Genomic DNA, 19097 nt, shown 5'->3' with positions numbered 1-19097 from the left:
TAGCTAATAGATGGGGCTTGATAGGAATAGAAGTTTCCAGGATAGGAATCCATTGTTTTGGTGCGAAATCAGGCCATAATGCCCAAAATGAGTTTTCCGAGATTTCCAATGAGGCATCTATTCGAACGTGTCCTGAAAAGAGGGAACGCTTTTTGGATTTTATTTTTGGTGTAATTTGTAGCTAATAGATGGGGCTTGATAGGAATAGAAGTTTCCAGGATAGGAATCCATTGTTTTGGTGCCAAATCAGGCCATAATGCCCAAAATGAGTATTCCGAGATTTCCAATGAGGCATCTTTTCGAACGTGTCCTGAAAAGAGGGAACGCTTTTTGGATTTTATTTTTGGTGTAATTTGTAGCTAACAGATGAGGCTTGATAGGAATACCAATTTCCAGAATAGGAATCCTCTCCTTCAGCATGAAAAATACAAAAGAATTCGAATGTGTCGCTGAAAGTGTCGCTGAAAGCGAAAGTGTCGCTGAATGTGTCGCTGAATGTGTCGCTAACTTGACTTTGGTACCAAAGTCACACTGCAGAACCTCAAGTCAAGTGTGGATCAAAACATGGGAACCTAAAACTAAAATGAACAAGGATCACTTACTTAATCACTGCTAAATATCTCATACTGATCGCAGGTTTGTATTGCTCGATATAGTTCACCTAGATCACACAGTGGGTACACCACCCCCTGGTCTGGATTCTGTAGGGCAGCTGTAGGGCAGGACTGCTGTTGAATAATTATGTAGTCCAGCCATACAAACAATGATACAGCAATGCATAATCACTGTTTCATGCATATTGTAATAATTATGCATGGGTGTATCATTGTTTTTCTGCTGGACTACATAATTATTCAACAGGGTGGCCTCTTTGAAAAAAGGTCTATTTTGGACGCCGGACATTTATGAAACAAAAAATTAAGAAACACCGGACGCACCGGACTGGTCATGTCCGGTGTTTTGATTGTCCGGTGGGAAAAAATATTCTTCTCCGACACCGGACATCCGACTTCCTTAAGTCCGGTGTAGAAATTGTCCGGTGGTAAAAAAAATTCTCATTTTCCAGGCGTGCGCGATATGTGATCGATATGTGATCGATGGATTACTTATCAATAATCCGGATAGGAGATCGATAGAGGATCGATACTGAAGATTTTTTTAAGCTTATGATTAGTTATCGATCTATCACCGATCTATCATCGATCTATCATCGATCTTTTATCGATCTTATCGACCCTATCGACTCTTTCTAAAAATTGAGCTCTAATATTAATCGATCTTTCTCGCTATCGATTACCTATCGACACCTATCGATTACCTATCAACACCTATCGATTACCTATTGACACCTATCGATTACCTATCGACACCTCTATCGATCCAATCAAAATATCGACCGTTTTTTTATATTGATTAATCGATCCATATCGATCTAATGGCGTCAAACCGGATTTACTTATCGGCAGTTACATCAAAATGCCTCGAAAATGTCAATATGAAAATTGCGTAATCAGAGAACGCATGTCTCGCTCATTATAAAAAGGCCGAGACAAACTTTCAATAATTGGATTGTAACATCGAGTTAAGTCTCTTTTGTTAAGTCACCAGGGGGTAAATAAAACAGACCTTGATACATTTATCGTTCGTTTTAACTTGACCATTTGTTTAAAACTCAGCCTCCTAAATATTTGGGGTAGGTAAAATATGTACAAAGAAATTCATACTTTTCCAACCCGGCCAATCTTTAAAAAAGAAGCGAACAATAAAATGTAATTACCCTTTCCAAATAAACCTCTTCGGTGGCGAGCGTAGTCTACTCTGACGTAATTGTACAATTTATGTAATGGGAGTTTGACATAGTAATGTAATGTTGTTTGGGGAATTATGAAGTTCTCTGGGATTTCGATTGCATTTATTCAGGTTGATTTTTTATGACTTCTAATGGTACTTTTTCTAACGAGTTTGATTACTCTGTTCTCACACTTATGTCTTTTTTTTTCGCGTCCTTTTCCGTGATTACTTTTATTTATATTTTTAAAGACAGGTAAGAAGGCATATTGATGTAACTGATCGGTACTTATCTGGCACCCGATGTAGAAATTTTCTTTCGACACGCTAAGAAAGCTCTGGGAAAAGGTCGGGGAAACTTTCAACATCTGCTGGAAGGTTTAGATTACGGAATTTCGCCTGAGCCCTAGCTCCGAACTTAAAAAAGCGGAGGGGGCCGGCTTAAAAATGGCCTAATATAATAAGCGCACCCCCCCCCCTTAGAGCCTGAAAAATTAAATAAGCTTATTCAAGGATTTACGGGCTCAATGTATGATCGATACATGATCGATATACATGATAGATGCATAATCGATTTATAATCGATGCATAATCGATTAACGATCGATGACAAATCAATTAACGATCGATGACGAATCGATATACTCGATTGAAATACTAGCTCGATAATGGATCAACGAAGGATCGATAATCAAGGCTTTTTATCGGCTCAATCATCCATCGATCTCCTATCCGGGTCGATAAGTAATCCATCGATCACATATCGATCCTATCGAGCCGTTCCGATGATCGATCCTATCGAGCGCGGACGCCTGGCATTTTGCACCGGACTTTCGCTTGTCCGGTGTTCGTTAAGTCCGGTGCGTCGGCAGGGTCCTATCTTAGGGCGGTCAATTTCACGACCCTAGGCCTAGGTGCGACCCGCGCATCTGTTCAGCTCAGGCTGCGCGCTGAATATGATTCCAAAAATGACTCGAACTAGGCCTGAACTGACAAGTAATCTCTGAGAAGTATATATTGAAATCTGCAACAAAAAGGAAAGTCGGCGCTCGTTCGCTGCAGCTGTTTATCAAATTTACACCAATGAGATTGCACACGGCTGCACACGGCCCTTCTTTGTGGCACTTGTGGCCTCTCAGTGCCTTGCACAACAGGCGGCTGTAAAATCCCACCCTTCCCTTCATATATTTGTTTCAATCCGTGATCCTAAGGCTTAGGTTTTTTCTCATCTTCAATTTATACTGTAGAAAGTGGTAATTTGATGTGAGAGTTAGATTTTCAACAAAGTGCCATAAAGAAATCATTGAATAAAAGAAGAACTTTAAGTCTTAAATATTTTTATTTTGAAGAATTGGTGCAAAAAAGTGAAACATGGCAAAGTTTCATTTGTTATCGGTTCAATCGAAATACAGTAGAGCAGGATTTGGGAAACTTTCTATGTTTGTTTTTTTTGCACAAACCCCTGTAACTATGGGCAGGCACTCTGTTGCTAAGATGTTGGCTTGAAATCGAAAGTGAAACCACTGAAAATGAAAGTAAAATCAGCCTGCATTCAAAATCCCATAATCTTGATATATAGGAGTTTAAGTAAAGCCTGTCAATATGTATTGTGTCAACTTGTCAGAATTGTATTGTTGTAAAGGGAAAAATAAAAGAGGTAAGACTAGCCTAGTTTCTAATCCTGATATATTAAAGCTTAGACTCAACTGAATGTATTTTCACTTACTGTTTGAATCTCTTTGACAACAAGTTTGTTTTGATACTTTAACCAAGTTTATCAATCAAACTTTCATCATCTCATACCGTGAGTGGTCCTAAATCCAACAGCCCTGCCTAAATCCGACGTGGTCTTTTAAAGATACAAACTGAAATAAAAACAAACCTTTTGCTGTGATGCAACGAAAATACCAAAGTGTCAACTAAACTGAGAAATTTGATACAGTAAACCAGTTGAACCAAATAATTAACAATAATTGCTTCTTATACGGAACATTATTTTTTATTGCAATATGTCCAACGTCATAAATGACAATAAAAGGTATATACAGTAATTACTTTTACAACTCACACTTTTTAATTACATTATTGACATCTTGACATTATATATAGCCATCTTGTTAGATGTTTTGAATTTGTTTTGAGAGTTCTTGCAATATTTTATTGTTCAACTTGTAGAGGGAGTGTTTGTAAACATAGAATTTTTTTCATAATCGTTATTTGGGGGGGTCGGAATTAAGCAAGGCTGTCGGATTTAGGACCACTCACGGTAATCACAACCAAATGTATTTTTAAAGCATTTTATATTTTTAAAGCATTTTAAAAATATATACATAATTTGAAGAAGTAATTAACAATTTAATCACACTCGTGCTGCTCACATCTTGACACCATTTTGTGTTGTTTTTCTCTAGAGACTTTTTTCTAGCATGTGTGATTGATTGACATGTCAGTTACCGAGTGTTGATAACAGATCTCACAATTTTCCGCGGAAGAACAGACTTTTTTATATCTGTGTTTGGACGCTCGCGCGAATGTACGCAAGCATTCGTTCCCTGAGACTTAACTTTGGATCCCGTAGGGATCCTTGTAAGAGCACCAGTAGGGTTGGGAGCTTTTTTAATTGAGGTTTGTAAATTACACACTATAAGTACTTGTGAATGACAGCTTTCTGTTGTGTCTCGTTGGCGCAAGCAGTTAGGCATTGGGTTTGTAAACCAAGGTTGCTTGTATTTGGTGGTTCGAGCCGGGGTCAGAGACCTATTTCACCAGTACACAGGCAAATTTCAGAAAAATACTTAGAAAACAGTTAGAAACACTAACAGGATAGAAGATATAGGAAAGTAGAAAATAGGGGGGAAATAAGAGACGATGCATCCTGGAGTATGATATCGTTTGCCAACCGGTAATTGCTTTGGCAAGTTATGTACAGGCCTACGGTATCGCACTTTACTGTAAAAATAAACCCCTGCTTAACCTCGCTTTTGTAAAAACTGATAACCAAAGGGTATATTACTCGCTATCAAGCGTTATTGATTTGATTCTTATAAAATAGATGCTTATAAGAAAAGTAAATATGCTCATACTGTGCTCATACTTGTTTACTTTGTAAAAACTAATAACCGAAGGGTATATTACCCGCTATCAACTGTTGTTGATTTGATTCTTATAAAGTAGATGCTTATAAAAAAAATAAATATGCTCATATTTTGCACCATCCCTTGTTTATTTTGTAAAAAGTAATAACCGAAGGATATTACCAGCTATTAAGCGTTATTGATTTGATTCCTAGGGGGTACATGTATATTGTGTCAGGTATTAGGTATATTCTCATCTCGGGACCTTGGGACCTTCGGGACCTTGGGGTACAATATATTGTGGGAGGATTTTTCATTTTGGGACCTCGGGAACTTCGGGACCTAGAGGATACATGTATTTTGTGGAGGTGTACAGCATAATATCACGAATATAGAACTGGTTCGGTAAAAGGAAGTAATCTTTAGCCGACGTTGTAAAAACTCCAGATCATCCGTCTGATCAACGGAACTTTGCATTTAGCGGATGTGAATCCCACTGGTGACAACCTTTCAGAAAATCATTCAAACAGTTGAAAAACATAGACAATAACTCACATAGTTCCAGAAAGTCAAAACTACGAACTAAAGACTGAAAAGTACAAGATAAGTCCAGATGTGTCTTTCGCAAATTATGAAGAAGCCACGACCTTGCAAAGATAATCGAAGATAAATAGCACGGTGACAGGGGGTGACTTTTTTCAGCTGGGGGTTGATTTTTCTGTATTTCTCCTATCATTTTTGACACACACACACACTTAAGAAAAATAAAAAACAAATGTAATCCATGTTGAAATTTCATTTTTCTCCAGTCCATTCACGTTTGACATTTACATGCTAAAACCTTGCTTTTTTGTTTCCTTGTTTCTTAAAAAATGACCAATTAATTAGATTCTACACATTAAAAAACATCTGTAAAGGGCCACACAGCGCAAAGATCAGGTCTAACAGAAAAAACTACTCTCCACTCTTGGTCTACCCGTTGATTGAAATATTTTTATCCCAAATATCTCTAACTGCAGTTTACTCTTATTCAACTACAGCCTAATACAAGTCAAATATCTTAGTATATTAAGAGGTTTTTCGTGGTCTTAGTATGCTATGGTTAGATTTGACTGAGTCCTTAGAACTTTTAATCGCAATTAGGTTGAGGTTGGAAGATCTTACAAATTTAGATGGGGATTGTTGAATAAGATGGGGGTTAGGCTGAAAATAGATTTCAGGGGGGGTAACCTTGTATATGTTGGAGTGACCTTTTACAGGTGGGGGTTTGGGGGGTATTGCCCACTATGTGATCAGTCTCTAGTATAAAGTACTTCCCCAGCGAGACAATAAAAGCTAAAAAATATATTTAAATTCTCAAAAAGGACAGGGTATGAAGCGAGCTAAATGATCATGATAAAGAGTTGTCTCGGACAACACCGGGACGGCTATTGTTACATTTGATTTAAAAGAATACATTCCCTGGTATCATACTCACAGATATTATTCCCATTAACTTCAGTGCACTCAGATCAACTGATAAAATTAAAAAGATGTGCCAGTTCTGGCGAGTTGGTAATAATGGTTAAAAATGTGTAGAAGTTCACTATTTTTTGGATTTTTTAGATTTTTTTCATAATTATTCATTTAGAAGCTGCAAATGATTTTTAATGTTTATTGTCTTTTTCCATTCAGAAATGAACAGCAGCAATGCGCTGAACAATGCATGTCAGAAAGGAAAACTGAAGAAAGTAAAGGAGATTTTGGAGCGAAATCCCACAGATGTTAACGTCAATGCTGGGGTGTTTGGTTTCACACCATTACACGAAGCAACCAGTAGTGGAAGACCTGATATTATTGAACTCCTCCTGGAAAAAGGTGCCAATGTCGACTCCAAATCAAATGGGAAATATACTCCTTTACATATTGCTGCCACCATAGGTAGTTAATTCAATTTTATTATATCTGATGTGATGAATGGTTGGTTTAAAACTTGGAGATGCTTCCTCGACCATTTTTTATGAAGTAGAAAAACTGGGTACGTTGAGGACGTTTCAATTTTTTATTTGGTTATTCATAGTTCGCCTTTCTTTCTTTTTATGCAGGTGATTTGAAGTGTATCGAAGTTTTATTGAGATACAATGCGGACCTGAGGCAAGAAGACGAGTTTGGGAAATCACCTCATAAAACAGCTGAAGTCAACAAACAAAGAAAGGCTGCACGATTATTGAAAACTGAAGGTGTGGGTCTGTTAGGACCTTTTAAACCTTTACTGGTCATCCACTGAAAAATTAATGTATCAATTATCCACTTTTCTTTCTTATTAACTTCGAGGGCTACACGATAAACAATGTATAACCAGCTCGATTTTCAATATTCCAACTGGGGGTTGTTTACAGGAAAAAATTAATCTTTATGATCGAGTACCTGTTGTTTGTTGTCCGCTAAGTTTGCTAAAATTGTTTTCGAATATTAAGTAGCCCTTTAAATATTTTCACTGTTCTTACTCTTTTAGAGGTTAAAAAGGCCATCGAAAACAATAGAGAGTTTGGGAAAACAGTGGAGAATATTCAGCCTGGAGTAGATGTGACGCTGAACTGTTTCAATGAGTGCCTGGTAATAGCCGTCAAAAGAAACTACCATTTTGCCGCAGGATTCATATCCCTGCGTGAGCCTGACAACATGCTGGAATCTTTAAAAGAATGTCTTTCAACGCCCAGCAGTAAAGAAACAGCTGCCATGTTGTTAGCCTGTACTGCTGCTAGCAAGGGAGACTGTGAAATATTACAGCTGCTCTTCTGTGCAGAGACAAAAGAGCAAATCTCTAAGCAAAATGTCAATGCTGTGATTTTGAGGAGAGATTTTCTACCTAACAAAGAAATGAGTGTCGCGGATATGATTGATTTGGGGTAAGTCTTCTTGGCCTGGCCCAACTGGAGTTGAGAACTGACCCTCAGAAATTATTCATCTTAAAAAAAGGGAAACTTTAGTTCCAGTTACTCTCAAGCTTTAGAGCTTGGCCACAAAATGTGAATCGTTTCTAAATTTTTAATTATTTTTAGCAATTAAGGACCGTTTAGCTGGAACCGAATTATTCACCATTTTAGAAGGTCTCTGTTCAAGAAATCCAGGAGTTTGAGACTGTCTATATGTATCTGCATGTAAGAGATAAGATGTAAGGGATAGCTTATAATATTTGTGATTTGTTAGCCTCTAAATGAGTTTCTCGCTAAATTGTTACAATTGGCTCTCCGAATAGTTGAATAAAAACTATTTTGTTGAGGCCGGTGACATGACTTGAAACCAAAAAAGAATTAACTGTTAGATATTCTTACCATAGAGGCAGTTTGTAAAAATTGAGGGGTTTATGGGCACATTTTTTTCAAAATTTTCTATACGAATTATCTGAAAAAGGGATAAATGTTAGGAGACGTACTGTAAGTTGGTCTAATGTCGTCGTCACTCGTCTAATTCCGACACCCTTCTTTGTACCTGAGGAATGATAAAAGGTCGGAATCGCTTATCACTAATAAACGATCAGAGAGGAAAATGTTTTTTTTTTTCAATCAGTGATTCTGACCTTTCTTTTAATCCTATCTCTAAGAAGGGTGTCAGAATTAGATGAGGGATGTCAAATGAGCCTTTCAAATTTTCAACTTAAAAGAAAGACCACTATCATTTTCTCTATGAAGTTTCTCAATTCGAAAAGGCTTGATGTTTTTTTCTTGGAAACGCTAAGTACTTTCAACACGCAACCAATAATAAAAGCTGTTGTCATGTATGTCATTATTTTGACAATTTTTTAACGTGATGCTTTCTTTTATCTCAACAAATATCTGCTTTCGTTTCTCGAAATATTATATCTCTGTTCAATGTTAACTGTCTGTTGTGTTTTCTTGTTTTGTACATGACATTTAAATCTATTAAATTCAAGGTTGTTTGGAATTAGATATTTTTGTATCATTTTAAAGTTGCTTTACTTCTTGATAACACATTTTTTGAGGTGTTGTTATCAATGTCGTTTTGTCATCGCTTTATTTTGAAGTAAAGTCTAAAAAAGATCAACCTAAAATAAACCTTTCCCTTTCTTGAACTTTTTTGTATAAAATGAGCATTGTAATTGAGGTATTTCTTTCTACACGTATCCTTTTGCTGGAAAATAACACGTCTGCGATTTTTAGCTCTTTAACTGCTGAACATTTTTTAAAGGCTCGACCTATTTTCCGCGGGAAAATAAAGGTTCAACCTATTTACCGAAGGAAAAATGAAGGCTTGACATATTTGCCAAATGCCCACATGAGTGACCACATAGTTTACCATCACTTTTAGCTATAATTATGAATAACATCTTTAAAACATATTTTGATTATTTAACTTTGCCATTTAATTAAAGTGCAAATCAATTAGTATTCTCGTTCTGATATTCTTTTTTAAGCCTGTCTTGTTGTAGATTACCTATTCAACTAGCCTGGATACCCAAGCTTTATATAATTTTCTTATTTTGATATTTCTGCTATTTACAGCTTGGTCATTTACAGTTATCTAGATTCGTGCAAACCCAGGGTTGTCAAATTTTTAGCTTCGTGCAATGTTTTTTTTAAAGTACGCATGTGTTTCCATCTGATATTGGAATGTAAATCACTTTAGGATAACCTAGCCTGGATATTTTATGTTCTGGTTTACTGCCTGGTCTTCCTAAAGCTGTAAGGTCCACTTTACATGACGCGAAGAAATTCCCTAACGAAATTAAATTTACCCTCAACTTGCTAGTGAACACAAAGCCTCCAGTTACATGAAAACATGAAAAGAAAGAAACAGAGGTGAGGTCATTTTTCAAGAAAAACATGGTAAGGCATGGTGAAACATGCAATTTATGGACTTTGGTGTAATCTTATGATGTTTTAAATGGTTTTAAAAATCTTTTAAGGCTGCTTTTGATTGATTTTTTGTTTGGCTGCCCTGGGTTGACTAGGAAAGTTTCGGAAACATAGCTTGTCCTTTTAATTCTTTAGGGAGGCCAAGCAATTTCAGAACTTTGTATTATTAGGTAAAGTTCAATTTTTTCTGAAATTTAAAGCTTGGATATCCAGGCTAAGGAAGACCAGGTGGTTAAACCAGAAACCTTAAAAATAAATAAAATTAAACTACATTACTTATCGACTAAATGATATAATTCTTTTTCAGGGAAGCAGCGAATGGGATTGATCATGCTTTTCCAGTCTCCATGGCTTGTAGTAAAAAGAAGTTCAAGGCTGTCAACATACTTCTATTCATGGAGACTTATGTCTCCCCTTTAAAGAAGGAAGCAGATTGGCATGGCTTAGCATTGTCTGTACTCAAGGAAGAATGTATCGAGAAGATTATCACGTACAAAAAACTCAATCTAGGATGGAATCACTTGACTCGGCTACCGTCAAATATGAACCGATTGGCCAACTTGGTTCGTCTAAACCTTCAAAAGAACAGACTTCAAAACATCCCTGGATATGTGTTTACGCTACCTGCATTGAGAAACTTAAACCTTTCTGGCAATCTTATACAAAAGCTTCCAATCGTCGAGTGGTCACCATCACTCAATATCCTGGACTTGAAAGATAACCTCCTGATCACATTTCCTGAAAACATCAAAGGTGCTACAATCGAATACCTCAACATAGCAAACAACAAATTGGAGACTTTTCCGCTCGGCATTTGCTCGATCACCACATTAAGGAATTTAGATATCAGTGACAACAAAGATATCCGCGAATTACCCATAGAACTAGGGTATTTGTCCAAATTGGTCGATTTTACTTTCAAAGGACTTGTGGTAAGTGTCTATTGTTGAATATTACCGGGTAACCTAGAAAAAAGTATAAGGGTTTGGAGGGTAACTGAGTCCGAAATATCATCAAAAATGGGGTATCAAATTTAAAGGGTCATTCCAGATGTGTGCGTGCGTTTACACTTCTCAAGGGAAGTTTGAATGCCAAATCAAATCTGACGTAACGTTTATTTCAAAAGTACAATCGCTAGAGCTCTATAGAATGCGTTTAGACTGTCCGACCTTGAGTCATTTTGCATAATACAGGGTCGTTTTGATGATACAGCGAAGCTAGGTCTTCGAGGAAAAACATAAGAAGCCATGTTTAAGCCAAAATACAATTATGTTTCTTCGCCTTAGATCAAAGACCCACCAACAAATGTTCAACGTCCAGCCAAAACACTGATTTCTCATTTGAGAGCGCGTCTTCGTGCGGCTGAACCGTATTACTGCATGAAATTACTGATCATCGGTCAAGCAGCACAAGGGAAGACCACACTAATGCATCGCTTGAAAGGAGATGTCAATTATTCCGATGATATATCTACCCAAGGTTTGTCTTTCTTCGTCTACTAAAAATCTCCAAAGTACTGTTTTAACGAACGCATTCTTTCCTGGTTTTTGTTTTTATTTTCACACAGTTTTACGCATCAAGAATATTTTCTAAAAATCAATTTTACAGGCATAGGACAAAGAGCGTGATGTAGATATGTCAAATGTACGTTCCACCGTTATCAACTCCATCAGTTTTACTCTATTTCTCTTAGGGATTGACATTCAAGAAATCAAGCTTCCACGAAAAGCGTTCGGTAACCAACAAACACAATTTACCTTTCGTGTGTGGGATTTTGCGGGCCAGGATGATTACTACGCCACTCATCAGTGTTTCTTATCCAGACGGTCGCTCTATCTCTTGATATGGGACAGCCAAGAATTGTCAAACGGTAATGTTTTGTTAGCTGTTTCTGATCTCTAAAACAAAAGCGGTATCTCTGTAACTTATTTATCTTTATTTGACATGATTTTTTCCTCAGTTTTTAAATTTTTAATCCCGAAGAAGTGAAACAGAAGACTCGAGTTTAGGCCTTACATAGTCTGAATCGCAAACCCCAAGTTTATATGTAAGTATAAGGAGCACGAAACCGTTAGTGGATGACAGCAGCCTAGGGCTTGCACGTAATATCCCTATAATATTTACAACATAACAAAGGGACAAAGCCTTTCCCCTAGTTGAACACGTTGTACTCGAAAAGTTATTTAAAAATTAATTGAAGAATTTGCGTGTTCACGAGTTTTTGTTTTTCCCTCATCAGGTGTTAACGGTCTGAAGCTATGGTTGGACAATTTGACGACGCGTGTTCCAGGGGCTACCATCATTGTTATTGGTACCATGTTGGACAAGGTCCCTCCTGGTGTGCTCCAAAAAAACTTCGTCCCTCACATGAGAGAAGCTGTTGAAAATTTGTTCACGTCAGACGCGCGATATTACAAGATTAATCTGGCTGGTGTAGAATTCGTTTCCTCTAATGTTAAATACAAAGATTACTCCAAAAGTAAGTTTACTCGTTTACTTAACATTTGAAAGCTACCAAGAATCGATTTACAGGATAAGGTTGTGTGCTTCGAAAGCTTTTGAATGGCATTCTTTGGGTTTAACAATTTTAAACTTTCATTTCGAATTCCAAGAAACTTTACTTGTCGTAAATCGTTTAGTCACGAATCGCTGTAATTCTAAGAAATACTTTCTTATTACAGTAGACTCTCGACTATTCGAAGATCCAAAGGGGATAAGAATTTACTTCGAAAAACCGGGAGTTTGAATAACTGAGAACAAAGATTTTCCCACTAGATTTTCAACTGAACCTTAATGGGATGATCTTTCTGAAGTAATTGAGGCATTGTGGTTAAGAAATTGCTTGAAGAGTGTAAATAACCATAAATATTGAAACCTGATTTTTTGAAGAAAAAAAAAATTTATCGCAGAAAATCAATATCTCACGCGACGATCTCCCAATAATAACTGAAATTGTTTTTGCCCGAGTTGGGTAAGCAGATCCAAGGGAAACGCCAACTCACTTCGAATAACCGAATTATTCGAATAAGTGCAGGTTCGAATAACCAGGAGTATACTGTTCTCGAGGTGGCACTTTATTTCATTGAAAATATTTTTCTAATCAAGCTTACTTTCTCTAAACATTTCTGATCTGATCATTTTTTCTTATTTTCTACCGCCAACAGTGATGGAGGGCTTACGACAACTCATTTACCAAGTTGCTAGTGAGATGGAATATTGTGACCCTCGGAACGGCAAGCCCACCGGCGACTTAATCATGGGCGAAAAAATCCCACACAGCTATCGTTTGTTCGAAGATCGGTTGCGTGAGAGACAACGTGAAAAAGCACAAGAGACTAAAGGAATCCCCATTCTCATGCGAGACGAATTCATGATGCTGGCAAAGGAATCCCCCAATAATAACGAAAAAGATCGCCTTCAATCCGAGGATATAGCGGATGTGACAAAGTTTCTCCATAATATCGGTAAGTTATTGTAAAAAATGACCATGCCCTTACAAGTCCCCTCTCCAAACATCCCGATATCCCTCTTAACAATCCTCAGATTTTGCCCCAATTGTTTGTGTTATTCTCCAAAAAAAATGAGAAGGAATAATTTTGTACTGGCATTAACGATATCAAATAAATTAAACTCTACGATTTCTGACAATATGAGATTCTGTATCTGAGACATAAGGGAGTAAGATCCCAATAGATCTTATTCTTTGTGACTTAGCTACGATAGTCTGTTGGTTTATTTTTCAGGGACGATTCTACATTACAATGATCCGAACTATGATTTGAAGGACATGTACTTTATCAACCCATCCTGGTTGTGTCGCTTGATGTCAAAAATCATCACTGTAGATGCTGTACATGCTCGTATCAAGAACGGTATCCTTAGTATCGATGACCTCAAGAATTTTATCATTCGAGACGACGTCGATTTCCCGAACATGTTTTACAATCGTTATCTACGACTACTCTTCCGATTCCAAATCGCATGCCCGATCGATTCCAATCGGGTTTTGGTACCATCGAAGTTACCCGAGGGATCAGCTCGGATTGTCAAAGAGCCTGCACAGACCACACTCCTGATACGTCGTCATACTTTCCACTGTATCCCGTTCGGGTTTTGGGAACGTTTCGTCAGCCGTCTCTTACTGTTCATGAGAGATATGCTGGTGGTTTCTTCGAGTAAGAAGACGCTCGATCATGTGCAGCTCGCCACTATGATGACTTCCACCAAGGCAGAGGATAACTCGAAGACAAAACAACAACAAAATGTTGAAGATCTTTTGCACCAACAAGAAGATGAAGATGAAGACGAAGAAGACACTTTGAACCTCTCCATCAATCAACCACCAAAAGCTGGCATCGTTTACGTCAATGCTGATACCAATATGTCACCTCCACCACAAGATGATGAAGGATCGCCCAATCAACCGTTCCGCTCCATGCTTTCACTGAACGGTGTGGAATACGATGAAAACTCGACCTCTACATCCGCAATGTCAACCGTTAACTCGGATGTTTCGAGCACAATCCCTTCCTTGGGAAGCATCTACCAAACGTCTCACGATGAAACTTCCAGTGTCACTTCAGGTACGTTTAGCAGCTACGGCAGCCGTGCTCCGTCTTTGAATCCGAACACGTCATCAGATACTGGCCACGTTCAAGATGATGCTAAACCACTTTCTTCATCGTTGGACGAAGAGAGTGAATCCCAACTAACCTCTGACGGAGAAAGATGTTCACCAGAGCCTCCAAATGAAATGACCTCTTCTTCACCTTTACAAAGCAGTGTTTCAATGATCACTGTCATTGATTTGGAAGCATCAGAAAACGAAACTTCTCCCTGTATGCCTCAACCATCTGAAGTGATTGATAAAAGAGAAAAAGAGTTCCTATCACAAAACTCAGACATCGATGTTGCAGAAATGGAAGATTCTCTTCTCCAAGAGGAGGAGAACAACAACAATAATCCACTCATTCTTACGGAGGAGAGGATAGATGAAACAAATGATGGGGAAGTGACGAACCATATTGGTGTTGAATTGCTCAACGAAACCACCGAAAGCACTCATATTGTTAATGATGAAAAGATGACGACGTCAAATGGAAACCATTTACAATATTCACCAATTCTATCAGAAGAAGATTCACCTAATGAAACATTAGAAGAGAATCCACGCGAGCCTGTTGATATGGCAACAACAGGGGAATCCTCCAAACGAACACATCATTCTGAAAGTGACGAAGCTTGTTTCGGATTTCAAAAACCATCTAAAGAACAAGACTTCTGTGAAGTGCTGAATGAATTCCCCGACATATCTCATCTTTTCGACCAAGGTATCATCACCTGCTGGAAGACTGGCATCATTTTTGATGACCCGAAACTTTTTTTCTCTGTTCGAAAGTTGAAGAATAAGTATTCGTCTTCAGAGGAGATTATCGAAACCAAAGTCTCCAATAGCAGTATTGGTCATCGTGTTTTGGGCTACATCATCGATCACATTCGAACGCTCATCAAAGAATGGTACCCTGGGTTGTCTGGTAATGACGGAGAACGCGCGTTTGTTAACCAGTTCGCCGCTTGTCCCGTCTGTATACAGTTAGGTATCCGAAAACCTTACATGTTTGACATCAAAGACGCCTTCGCAAAAATCTACATAGCCCGCAACGGTGATAAATGTCTTTCTTGTGAAGCGGAAAAGAGACACTCTCCGCAAGTAGTTGACGTCGAGCAGCTCTGTCCGGAATTATTATTCAAAGATTTGTCGGAAGATTTGCAGATTGCGAGATCCAAATTGGAATTTGAAGAAAATGAAGATTACTTGATCGGTAATGGTGCTTTTGGTAAAGTTTATCGCGGTAATTACATCATATCTGATGACAAGCAAATAGAGGTCGCAATCAAGTTTTACAACTTTGAAGATTATGTATTATCAGCACAAGATGTTTTTCACGACATTCGGCAAGAAATTTTCGTCTTGAGTAAACTTCGTGAACATAAGTTTATTGTTCGATTTGTGGGATTTCTTACGGAACCACGATTGTCGGCATTGATGGAGCTGGCTTGTCATGGTAACTTGAAAGATGCTCTTTATGACCAGTCTGGGAAGAAAAAGGAAATCAATCGAGTAGTGTTGTTCCGTGTCGTCAAACAGATCGCCAGTGCATTGGACTTCATGCACAAACGTCGCATTATTCATCGAGATATCAAAAGTGATAACATCCTAGTCTTCCAAATAGACCATCAGACCGGTGACATTCACATCAAACTAACGGATTTCGGTACAGCCAATTTCCTGACACCTGATGGTATGAAGTTCGTTGCTGGAACGCCTGGTTTTATGGCTCCTGAAATGTTTGAGTTCATTTCGTCAGATGAATATACCATCAAGGTGGACATCTACTCCTTTGCCATGGTGATCGGAGAAATGATCAACGGTCGCCGACCTTTCCACGATATCCAATACGAACATCAAATCCCTCAAGCGCTCAGAGATCGTGACCGCCCTTCGTACGTAGACACAAAAGAATCCTTGTACGGTCTCTTAGCTTTGACCGATCTAATGACAAAAATGTGGAAACACGAGAGCACTAAACGCCCGACCGCCCATCAAGTGCTCACCCAATCACAACATCCCGCCTTTCAACTTTTTTACGGCAAACGGACTTTGGAACCGGTGCAAAACCCGAAACATCTTTGTGCTGTACCTTCCACTCATAATCTGTGGGCTGTCTGTGACCACCTCTCAGGTAAGCTCTTCTCTTATTTTCAAGTTTGTACTATCAGATTTGTAACGCTTTTCTGCTAGTAAGAGCAAAGGATTTTAACACGGATAAAGGGTTTTATCAACAACCTTTTTGCCTTAAGATAGTTCTGTCCCCTCTCAGGTAAGAGAAACACATTCTAATCCACGTTTTACGGAAGGATCGATCTTTCGTCTAAAACGAGAACGTATCGAATCATAGGACGTCAAGAAAGCGTCAATTGTATATCCTGAGTGTTAAAATTAATCGATTAATCTTCATAATATCTTTTACATGTTGATGAGTGGGGAAAACATCTAAAAGTGCATTACATGCTAAAAGTTTCATGATGAAGATATTTTTTTAAATTAAATTGAAGGTATAATTTCACATTTTCTTTTTATATCATCATCAGGTGTATCCGTGATTATCCTCAACATGAAGACATCAGAAGTGAAAACAGTGTGGAATATCGATGGACAAGCTTACGGTATGGATTCGTACAATCCTATGCACGTCGTGCTCATCACGGAAACACACATCGCAATCACGTTACTCGGTACTGCAGATGACCAGATACGTATATTTACGACAGATGGCAAAAATCCTTCCCATGAAGTTATTGAAGATAATCACATCAAAGCCATGGCTGTCCACAAAGATTATGTTTATGTGGGTTACCAGTCTGGTCAATTGGGTAGAGTGAGTATCAAAAACTTTTTGAAAGGGAAACTAACGAAGGAAGGTGTGCAGGTTTTGATCAATCAAGATAGACCGGTGATGTCGATGGTCTTCAATGAGAAATACGTGATTGCCAGTAGTGGAGGTTACGTGTATCAATATCCATGTGCTTTTGTAAAAGATGAAAAAACCGACCGTTTGAAACGATTGCATCAACAACAACGAATTCTTGATATGAAACTTTTATCAGACGGAGAAAATTTCGTTGCACAATTTCAATGCGCTTCTGAAGTGCAAATTGTTAACACTAACAGTTTGGAAGTATTGCAAAAGATTGACGTTGAAGATAAAGTTCGGGAGTTGAAACCAAATTGTGACCCTTGGGACCATCGTGTTTGGACGCTTTGTCCTGCGCACGACACTCTTTGGCTTGGCACGGGTAGTGGGCATATTTTCATATACGATATCAGTGACCCAAAGAATAAAACACCTGAACTCTTGACTTATTTTCAACCATATAAATTTGAACTGCGCAAACTTTGTCTTTGGAAAAACGATACTTCTAAAGACTTGTACGGAGTAGAATATATTATGGCTAGTACTGGGAAAGAATTAAACGATGAAGCGTTTGGTTCCAACCCTCTTTGTAAACTTACCACTAACTTTCCACCATTTGACGAGCGAATCAGTGATAAGAAGGACTCTATAACGAGTAGCACAGCAAGTTTCTCGGAAGAAGTTGAAAGAAAAAAAGAAGAAAAAATGGAAAGAAAAACTATGTTGTTTTGGTACGCACCCAGTGCAAAATTGTTACGAAATCTCTTGTTGGAAACCTAATACGGAGTAGATTTTCTTAGTACAAATATTCTTACTTGAATAGGCTTCCTGACTGTTAGGAGAATGAGTCTTTACCTTTTTACATATACTTGAGTTCTGTTCTTTGAATTTGTTAAATTTAGAAATTCGTTTCATAAACAAAAGTCGCTTATGATAATATTGTTAAACTGAAAAGTGTTAAATGTACAGAAAAATAGAGATTTCCTAATGCTTCAGGATTGAAAATCACGGGAGTTATGAATTTGTTTAACCTTTACAATGCCTTGTGGCTTTTACGCCCGAAATGCCTCCCTTTCAGTTCATTATTTCGATTTTTGTAAATGCTTATTACTCTGTACCAGAGTGTATCTCGTGCTCTTGTTAGGGAATGAATTTCATATTTAGTCTGTTGCAGTCTGATACAGACTACAGCCTTGTGAGATTTTTTTATATTTTTCAAATGCCTGTAATTATTATTTTTTTGAATAAGTTTTATAAATGATTTCTTTTGTATTTTATTAAACATACTGAATCTTTCTAATTTTGAATTTTTTGCGTTGGCAATTAATTTTGTCGTCGTCGTCAAATATTTTCGATATCGTCGATGTTTTATATATATTGGTAGAAATTGTAAATTTTTTATGCATTCTTACATTTTCTCTGGATTATTTTAGATCTCATACATATATTTTTCTGCGTTTTCTAAATTAGAATATAAAATATCTTAGACTGTAGACCCACTGTAGGCATATCGTATTATTTACATCAGGATCAGGGATATCATACCATGTTAGGGGAATTGGGTATCCCTACTCTAATAAGTGTGTGGGTGATATACCAGGCATTGTATCATGTGGTCTGTTTGGTGGCACTCAGGCCATTCTACGCTGGCGTCGAGCTATATTCCGTCTATAATTATGCTCCTCTCCCGCATAATTTGAGATTCATTACTACTGCTACACCTACGATTGTCCATTAAAGTCTAGTGTTTTCTTTCTTTTTTCTTTCTTTTTTTCAGATTTAACAACAAAAAATAAAAGATAAATGCCAAATACTCGGTTTCGTTGCAAGGTGAAGTGAATGTGGAACAACCTAATACGCCGTCGACACTTTTTCATCTCTTCTTATGTCTCAGATACGCGGGC

General features: G+C 37.8%; 1 protein-coding gene across 1 annotated transcript; it reads left to right on the top strand.

Annotated features, from left to right (window-relative positions):
* The first annotated feature begins 519 nt into the window (after positions 1-519).
* On the top strand, positions 520-18686 carry LOC136809974 (leucine-rich repeat serine/threonine-protein kinase 2-like). The gene is made up of 11 exons (XM_067066546.1): positions 520-636; positions 6537-6782; positions 6947-7081; positions 7357-7750; positions 10026-10650; positions 11005-11197; positions 11412-11588; positions 11958-12197; positions 12883-13182; positions 13462-16461; positions 16871-18686. Exons 2-11 carry the CDS (start codon positions 6539-6541, stop codon positions 17971-17973), a joined length of 6411 nt encoding a protein of 2136 aa, XP_066922647.1. The 5' UTR covers positions 520-636; positions 6537-6538; the 3' UTR covers positions 17974-18686.
* The last annotated feature ends 411 nt before the right edge of the window (positions 18687-19097 follow it).

This window comes from Clytia hemisphaerica, unplaced genomic scaffold (assembly GCF_902728285.1).
Source record: "Clytia hemisphaerica strain Z4C2 unplaced genomic scaffold, Clytia hemisphaerica genome assembly, whole genome shotgun sequence".
NCBI lineage: Eukaryota > Metazoa > Cnidaria > Hydrozoa > Leptothecata > Clytiidae > Clytia > Clytia hemisphaerica.
The sequence above is the reverse complement of the archived record's forward strand: the minus strand, read 5'-3'. Positions and strand labels throughout refer to the sequence as shown.

Bases quoted from the DNA above. Each gene is read 5' to 3' on its own strand.
- LOC136809974 (XM_067066546.1), top strand. From the start codon at position 6,539: ATGAACAGCAGCAATGCGCTGAACAATGCATGTCAGAAAGGAAAACTG. The intron at 7,082-7,356 runs GTGTGGGTCTGT...TTACTCTTTTAG, and splicing joins ACGATTATTGAAAACTGAAG to AGGTTAAAAAGGCCATCGAA. The intron at 10,651-11,004 runs GTAAGTGTCTAT...TCTTCGCCTTAG, and splicing joins TTACTTTCAAAGGACTTGTG to ATCAAAGACCCACCAACAAA.